This window comes from Papaver somniferum, chromosome 1, assembly GCF_003573695.1.
Source record: "Papaver somniferum cultivar HN1 chromosome 1, ASM357369v1, whole genome shotgun sequence".
In the NCBI taxonomy this organism is placed as follows: Eukaryota; Viridiplantae; Streptophyta; class Magnoliopsida; order Ranunculales; family Papaveraceae; genus Papaver; species Papaver somniferum.
Window position 1 is genome coordinate 30,993,810 of NC_039358.1, and position 9,000 is coordinate 31,002,809.

The window sequence follows — 9,000 nt, forward strand, 5'->3', positions numbered from 1 at the left end:
TGAATGTATCGCATGATCCTTTTTGCAGCTGCAAGATGAGACTCCTTTGGATTAGCCTGAAATCTAACTGAACAACCAACACTAAAAGCAATATCAGGTCTAGTAGTCGTGAGATATAAAAGGCTTCCAAAGATAGATTGATAAATTTTTTGATCCACACTTACTCCTTTCTCATCTCGATGTAATTTACCAGTGGTGGGCAAAAAAGTTAATTTTGGAGTTGACTTATCAAGACCGAACCTTGTCACAAGATCCTTAGAAATTTTTTCTTGAGATAAGTAAATTTCATCCTTATGTTGTTGAATCTGTAATCCTAAAAAGAATTTTAATTCTCCAACAGTGCTCATTTCAAATTCCTTACCAAGAGAGACTTGAAAATCTTTTGCAAGTTTCTCAGATGTTGATCCATAGATGATATCATCTACATAGACTTGGCAATGACAACATCTTTCCCACTCCATTTGGTAAACAAAGTTTTATCAGCTCCACCTCTCGAAAAACCTTTCCTTAGAAGAAAAGTAGTTAGTTTTTCGAACCAGGAACGAGGTGCTTTTTTTATCCCATATAGTGCCTTGTTGAGCTTCAGGACATGATCTGGGAATTCGGGATTTTCAAATCCCTTAGGTTGAGCGACATAGACCTCTTCCTTTAAATTTTCGTTTAGGAACGCAGATTTTATGTCCATTTGAAACAACTTAACCTTAAGAAAACAAGCATGAGCTAATAACAAAGGAATAGACTCAAGGCGTTCCACATGAGCAAAAGTTTCGTCAAAGTAGATACCTTCAATCTGTGAATATCCCTGAGCGACGAGTCTGGCTTTGTTTCTGACAATGGTGCCAAATTCATCAGACTTATTCTTGAATATCCATTTGGTACCAACAATATTGATATTGGAGGGACAAGGTACAAGCTCCCATATATATTGTATTTGAAATTGATTTAGCTCTTCATGCATTGCATTCACCCAAAACGGATCACTAAGTGTTTCATCAATATTTTTCGGTTCTACTTGCGATAGATAATAACCAAAATTGCAAATATTTTGAAGTTGTCCTCTCGTCTTAGTTTTAGAAGCCTTTCATCCAATAATACTTTTAGTATCATGATTCCTTTGAACCCATATGTGCCGAGGAGGAGCACGTTCTTGTTCAACAGGAATAGGCCGGTTTGGGCTTTTCTCCTCGTCACTAGAAATTTCAGGACAAGTAATTGTTGGAACAACTTCTACTGATTCTGGAATTTCCTTGACTTTTTCAATTGTCACAGTTGGAGGCAATTCAACAAGAGAGCTATCATGACAAATATTGCTCAGAACATCGATGATGACGTTTGCCGATTCCATCATAACTTGGGTTCTGAGATTAAAAACTCCAAAACCACGACTCTAGTCGCAACTAGTATCACACAGGAGGTGTGGGGATTAGGTTTCCCAGTTGCTAGAGTTCTTCCTTATATAGTCTTCAAATCAAGGTTTGCAATCAATGCTACCTTGGTAACAAAGTATTCAATATTCACCGTTGGATGAAAACCTGATTAGAGTCAAGCTAATATCTTTCAACCGTTAGATCGAACTTAGCTTTTCATACACAAATGAAGTGTGACTTCATTTAGGTATGTGTAACCGTACCCAAACGTGTGCACATAGTTGGATCAACAATAGTTAACCTAAGTTAGCCATATGAACACTTTCATATCAACCTTGTTCATCTTAATCACAACTAGTTCAAATGACTCAAATGAAACTAGTTATGGAGTTGTTCAATTTTTTATATTCTCATAGAAGTATACAAGACACAATTGAAGCAAAATCGATTTTAATTCACTTGAATCAATTCGTGAAAATTATAGCCACGGTTTGCAAAAGATTGCGTTCCTTAATATATAAATATATTTGTTCATGAACATAACGATTTTAGAACTTAACCCACTAAAGTATGCAAACAGGTACGCATACTTAGAGTTCCGGACTTGGTTTGGGTCCGCCAGTTGCGAACGGGTACGCATACTGTCATACGTGACCAAACTCAGTTGAATTCCCGGACTTGAACTTCTCAGCCAGTACGTATACTGGTATGCACACTAAGTTCTCGGACTTCAACTATCAAACCAGTACGCATACGGATATGCATACTATGGTTCCCGGACTTTGAATAGATTGCAACCGTTAGCATACAAGTGCGCAGACAGTGCTATATCCAATTAATGGTTGATCGTTCTAAACTCTATATTAATCATTGAAACATTCTTGGAAGACGAGAATAGCTGTCTCACACAAACTATTAGCTTCAAAGCAATTTTCAAATGATCAATACGAAACATTCTGAGTCTACATCAAATGACTGTCTCACACAAATCATGTAAGATGTTACCAGACGATTTTCACATGATCATCTTTTGACTTTCGTCAAGAATAGAGATGAAATTGGTTAAAGCGAAAGCTTACCAACACATATTTCGAGAAATATGTAAGCGAGTTAAACTCAGCTGGAAATATCTAATACGTATAATGTAAAGTCTATATAGCTATACGACTTTTGTCTCAATAGGAGATATAATAGAAATAAACTTCTGAGTGATAGATGAGTTCAAGTCTCCACATAACTTTTGTTGATGAAGTTCCACAAGCTCCCCTTAGTAGTTCTTCGTCTTCAATCGATAAATGCCGTGAAGTCTAATGCTCAACTACACATTCTATACTAATCCGAGACATAGTTATAAGTAGACTAGAAATCAATACTTATACTTTTAGCAACTAAACTTGACAAACAAACTTGAGATAGCAACGTTTGTGAGTTCGAGCGAGCAGTGCTCTAATGGTTCATCATCCGTGGGTGGATGTGTGGATGAATTGGATGTGAGGCGGATTCACGAATTTGTATTAAAATTCTTATTTAAGTAAGATGAAAGCAAAACTAAATAAAAAAATATCTTAACTACTTATTGATTATCCTTAGAGAAATATCCTTACATAGGTAATTAAGCCTTATCCGCCCCTTTACTGGTAGGAATACATAAACCTAAACCTTCCCCTACATGAATAATACGAAGTAGATACATTATTGGTTATAATTTACTAAACTTACCTTCATACCTTACATGATTTCAAAAATGGGGAGGGATCCGCTCACAGCCTAAGTTTTCCAGAGTTCTTCACAAACTGCCACGACCGTCGATTTTCGCAACTTCCAATGGTCACAATGAATTGATAAATCACTCGGATTTCTTACGACCCGGTTTCATGTGAAATGAACTTTTGACATTTTTCTCTCACTCCTCCAAAGTATCCAAACATATTATCTCCTTCCCGGATCCTTCCTCCACTTTCTTTCTGTAACAATAGATTTTAGAAGTTCATCAGTGGATAAAACTATCTTGAAATTATATTAGTTGAGCCAAATTTTCTGTGTTTTGTATGAAGATTTTCAAATTATTTAATTTCTAGGGTGCTGATTTGGGGATTGAGATTATGGGTCTTGAAATTTGGAGGGTATAGTGTCTTACATAAGTAATTTCATTCATTATCATTTGTCTAATCTCCAATTAGTTGAAAAACATCAAATCTTAACTGAAATTTGAGAAAAGAATTGAAGACCCTCTGAACCTAAAGTTATGATGAAAATATGAAAAGTGGAAACATCTAATCTTAAGGGGAAAACACACACAAACTTTTAATTGAATATAAGAGAATCTTAGATCTAAATTTCGTGAAATCAAGAGATTGTTTCCATTAAGATTCCATTACAAAGATCGTTAGTAATGTTTGATTTTTCATAGTTTACATGGAGATTTTAAATCTGAGTTTGTTGTAAGATATGAACATTATCATGACAGTTAACATCCAAGAGACTTGAAACAAAAAAATTACAGAGAATCTTGACTAAATTCAATACCATGATCTTGATTTTATACTTTGATCGAAAATGGTTGAATCCCATATTGGATTGTTATTGGTACATAAATTTATGGAATGGTTGCAACTGAAGATCGTAGAAGAGAGAGAATAAAAGAGGTCGATGAGTTTCTGAAACATTAATCGGGTCATGAACCACTCTCTTAACCCGCATTTTTGTTTTAAATCTTGGTCGTCTAAACTTATAAGATCTGTTGGTCGCGGTAGTTTGTGGAGAACTCTGTGAGACCAACACACCAACATAGTGAGCGATCCCATCCCTTCAAAAATATCCTTAATTTAGTAGGTGCGAATGTCTAACGAACTTCTAGACTTGCAGCTACAAGCATTATTTAGTTAAATTTTAAGAATGGAATCATGTCCCATCTTCCCACAAGCGGATCGGGTGTCCACCCATTAAATTACAGGTGGATTGGGGTGGGTTGACATGCTCCCGAGAAAGATTATTCAGCATTGTGGAGGCCCATTATATCCATCAAGGGATATTTGTGCAAAGTCAACAAAAATGTATGGTATTTATAACATTCCCACGTTCAAGAACAACTTAGAGAGTCAAGTCAACGCTGGCAAGAGTAATACTTGAGCTCCAATGATACATAAATGTGTCCCGCTGCACCTCGTGCTACATGTTCACCATGTAGACTTGAGTTGTGGCAAGTATTGTAATGTGTAACATACGTCTTCTCTTGCCATGCACCTCCAGCTATAACCAACCATGCCAGCCTTCATTTGTACCAAACAACCAATAAGAGTCGAATCAGCAGTAAGAATCCTACATTGTCTCTCTGCATTTTCTATGTGTTCTAGCAGCATCTAGAACTGAACATGGCCAAATCTAAAGTCTTTATTACTGGCCCCTCTAAGTGCTGCTAATTGGATCTGCTTGCCGGTTTGGGGGGAACAACATGCTCATCAGGTGCAAATGAATGACCAGTAGAGGGCGTGGAAGTCCAACAGCTGCTGATTCAACATGAAAGTTGGTTTAGAAATTTGCTGCTAGTTGGGTGGTGGTTTAGGGATTTGCTGCTAGTTGCCTGTCACATTCATAGACTAAGCTGGCAAAAAAAAAAACGGTCGGCGGAATCCATGGTCCGGTAAGCTAGTTGTACTGCAGATCTCGCAAACTATGAATCGATCGAATCTTGGATTTTTTTGAATTTTTGAAATATTTGACTTAAACAATTTCTGTCGATTCAGACATGCACAGAGATTCTCACATGGACCTACGAAGCATTTATGTAAGACAGAGATGCACCGAGTCAAAACCGATTCACATCCGAGTTAACTCAGATTCATCTCCGAGTTGACTCGGTTCTGTTTTCCCGATTCTCACTGGATTTATGCACTAACCAGAAACAACTTCTCTTCTTCTCATCTCTCCACCGACCCTTCTTGTTGGAAAGAAAAAATAAAAATAAAAGGAGAGTGGTGGTGGTGCCATAAAATCAATCTAAGAGATCTCTTTGGGGACCTCCTACAATAATATTTAAACTAGTCTCCTCCCATTCTCTATTGTCTGTTCTGTTTTGCTTCTTGTCTTCTTCTTCTTCTTCTTCTACTCACTTCCTCTCTGGTCCTTTTGGTGGGTTTATCAGTAGTTTTTAGCTGATAAATCTAACCAACATTGCCCATTTTTTTAAGTAGTAGAAGAAGAAGGATCTTCCATTTCTCGTCTATTTCTTTCTAAATCATTTCTTTTTCTGGGTTTCATTTGGTTGTTTACTTCACTTCCAAAAACCAGATCTCCCCATCTTCTTCTTCTTTTTATTACAGTATACATTTTCTTTTTGTCTCTCTCTTAATAAACAGTACTACACTGTACTGTTTTTGAGATTTTTCAAAAATGGAGAAGTCCCAGAGATTTGTTTGTTTGGTTGTGTTGCATTTAGTACTTGTGTTGTTACCATCATCAGTGAATGCTGGTCATGATTATCGTGCTGCATTGAGTAAAAGTATACTATTCTTTGAAGCTCAAAGGTCTGGTTATCTTCCTGGTAATCAAAGAGTTAGATGGAGAGCTAATTCTGGTCTCAATGATGGCAAAGCTAGTGGGGTAATTATAATCCACTCATATTTCAATTAATTTTTGCAATTGCTAATTTTGGGTTTCTTTAATGTTAGATTATGATACCAAAAATTGAACCTTTTTTGATTTTCTTTTGGTAATTTTGTTGTAGGTGGATTTAGTAGGAGGATATTATGATGCAGGAGACAATGTGAAATTTGGGTTACCAATGGCATTCACAGTGACAATGATGTCATGGAGTATAATTGAATATGGCAAACAACTAGCTATCAATGGTGAACTTGGCCATGCTCTAAGAGCTGTGAAATGGGGTACTGACTACTTCATTAAAGCTCATCCACAACCTAATGTCCTCTATGGAGAGGTAGTACTACTATAAGCATCTCCTTTTCTTTCTTCTATCATAAATTCTACTATATCTTTTGAGAGTTTTAGATCTCTAAATGTGGAAGGAACCCCCATACCAATGGGGCATTTAATGTTATCTTAGATCTAGTGTAAGTTGGTTGGTTAGTTATCTTCAATGGGGTTGTTTGTTTCATCTTGGGGTCAATGTTTTCATGGCCCCAAAAAAGAAAAAAAATCTCATTATCATAAAAATGAAAAAGAAAAGTGAAAAGCAAAATTATTTAAAAATGTTTTTTTGTCTTGTAGAGTAGTGATGATGAAATTCTTATTTTTGTTTGTTTTTATTTATGAAAGAAAAATCTTCCTCCACAAAAAAGATTTTAGGAAGAATCCACATTGCATGACATGAAAGTAAAGTATCAGTAAAGTATTGTGTTACTCTTTTGTCTTCAATTGTAATCAGCTTTTTTTTTTCTTTTTCTTTTGTTGGTATTTGACTATTTGATTTAGCAGAGATATCTTTCTTTATCTTTGGTTTTTGTTTTCATTTGTTTATATGTGTTATATTGTTTATTTTATTTCAACTTTGGAAAAAGGGTCAAGTTAATTGTAGTTTAATCTAAGTGTGTTTTAACTTTTAATTAAGCATGTGTGAACATTAATGATTCAGTCAAAATTACAGGAATTATGGGTCAAAACTTACTGATGCTGGTAATAATTTTTTTTTTTTTTTTTTTTTGTTACTAGGTTGGTGATGGAGATACTGATCATTACTGTTGGCAAAGGCCAGAAGACATGACGACAGATCGACGGGCATACAGGCTTGATCCTAACCACCCAGGTTCCGACCTTGCTGGAGAAACAGCAGCTGCAATGGCTGCAGCTTCCATAGTCTTTCGTCGCTATGACAGAGCTTACGCTGCCACTTTACTTCGCCATGCTAAAGAGGTTTACTTTCTGACTCCTTACAAGTAGTAAATAAAAAATTAGATATATCCTAATAAAGTGGTTAAACAGGCTTAGTTCTGAATGAAAACAAAGGAGACTGAAATCAAAATCATCAAGTAGTTTTTACTGGTGCATTACAGCGGATGCTATATTGCACACCAACATACTAGTACTCTGCGCAGCATGGCATTAGCCAGTTGTGCACATATTAGTGCACTTTGCTTGGCAATTGGTGCATTACAGCGGTGCTATATTGCACACTAACATACTAGTACTATACGCAGTATGACATTAGCCAGTTGTGCGCATATTAGTGCTGTTTGCTTGGCAATTGGTATAGTTCGGCACATGTTAAAGAATATCATATACTTTCATTGCGTAAGGGTAGGATTGTTTGTTTTAAATCGATAAGTCAATCAGTGATTTAGTACATGGGACTAACTTCTTGGCCGCGTTAACCTGAGTTACGACTCAATACCCAGTGACCACATGGGGCTTGTGTTGAATCAGGGGATTCTCACATGCTGACATTGATACCTCGGATTCTCGGAAGGGCTCTTGGTTAGGGTTAACCCTACCTTGGCTTTTCAAATGGTCAGTGTTTCAAAGATTTAGCCTGATTAGTTTAAGATTTCTGTGACAAGAACAAGGCTACAAATTTACCTCAACCTTTGCATGATTTGTTTATTGCTTGACAAGAATTTTAGAGCCTAATCTTTGGTTATTTACCATGAATTAGGGTAGGGCTGAAAGAGTTATAGTAGTGTTAATGTCGACTCACATGTAGAGTTGTTTCACCAACTCTAGAGATTCTTATGTCCAACCATAGCTGTGGTCGGTTTACTTAGCTCTAATTTTCCTAATTGTGCCTTAACATGGTAATTCTAACTCAAGGTTAGAGTTGAATACTGTTGACACGATTATATATATATGGAAACAATAAGAGTAGTTACGGTTAGAGCTGGAGATATGAACGGTGTTGAAAATATAGTTATCAATGTCATGGTCATGGTCGATTACTGTGCCCCTTCTAGTAACCATGTTATGCTAGTATGATAAGGTTTTTAAAAGTGCCACATAACCATTGAGTGAAATAGGTTTACCGTTTCTTGATGGAGTTGCAGAGCAGACCTGGAATTGAATCAAGAGTTGCTCTTTTGTGGGGATGATCTACTTATCATGCATGTAATCCTCCCTAGATAAGCATACATGACGGCTAGAAAAATTCTAGGGAAAATAAGCTCTAGATTTGATTCCAAGTGTGCCTCACATCCCTGCAAGAAAAGTAGCCTATGCCTGAACCAACTCTAAAAATTCTCATCTGTAGACGTTGTAAAATCCAACCTAACTGTGGGTTACCTTAGCTCTTATTCTCTTAACTGTAACTTTTCTTAGTAAAACAAAGATATAGCTGAACCCTGTTGACACAATTTCATACAAATGGAAGAAGTCAAGAAGATAAGAATAGCTTTATATTTATGGAAAAAGATAAGAGTGGTTATGGCTAGAGTTGGGGAAATGAGTACTGTTGAAAATATAGGTATTGCTTATCTCGTTGACATTGTTCAAGTTACAATGTCATGGTCAACTACTGTGACCCTGCTACTATCCATGTATTTATGCTAGTATTATGGTAAGGTTTATAGAGGGCCAGATAACCATCCTGTGAGATATGTTTGCTGTTTCCCGGTGGAGTTGTAGAGCAGACCTGGTATGAAATCAAGAGTTGCTTTTTTATGGTTTTTATGGTTTTTTTTTTTTTTTT

The 9,000-nt window shown here is 36.3% G+C and overlaps 1 protein-coding gene and 1 pseudogene across 1 annotated transcript in view; one reads left to right on the plus strand and one right to left on the minus strand.

Moving 5' to 3' along the window:
* LOC113276644 overlaps positions 1-1,345 on the minus strand; it is a 59,837-nt pseudogene extending 58,492 nt beyond the window's left edge.
* Positions 1,346-5,326: 3,981 nt separating this feature from the next.
* LOC113282352 (endoglucanase 6-like) overlaps positions 5,327-9,000 on the plus strand; it is a 7,382-nt gene continuing 3,708 nt past the window's right edge. The window contains exons 1-3 of the mRNA XM_026531341.1: positions 5,327-5,966; positions 6,091-6,303; positions 7,035-7,235. Coding sequence (XP_026387126.1) covers positions 5,757-5,966; positions 6,091-6,303; positions 7,035-7,235 — 624 coding nt within the window. The 5' untranslated portion in view covers positions 5,327-5,756. The remainder of the gene's footprint in view (positions 5,967-6,090; positions 6,304-7,034; positions 7,236-9,000) is intronic.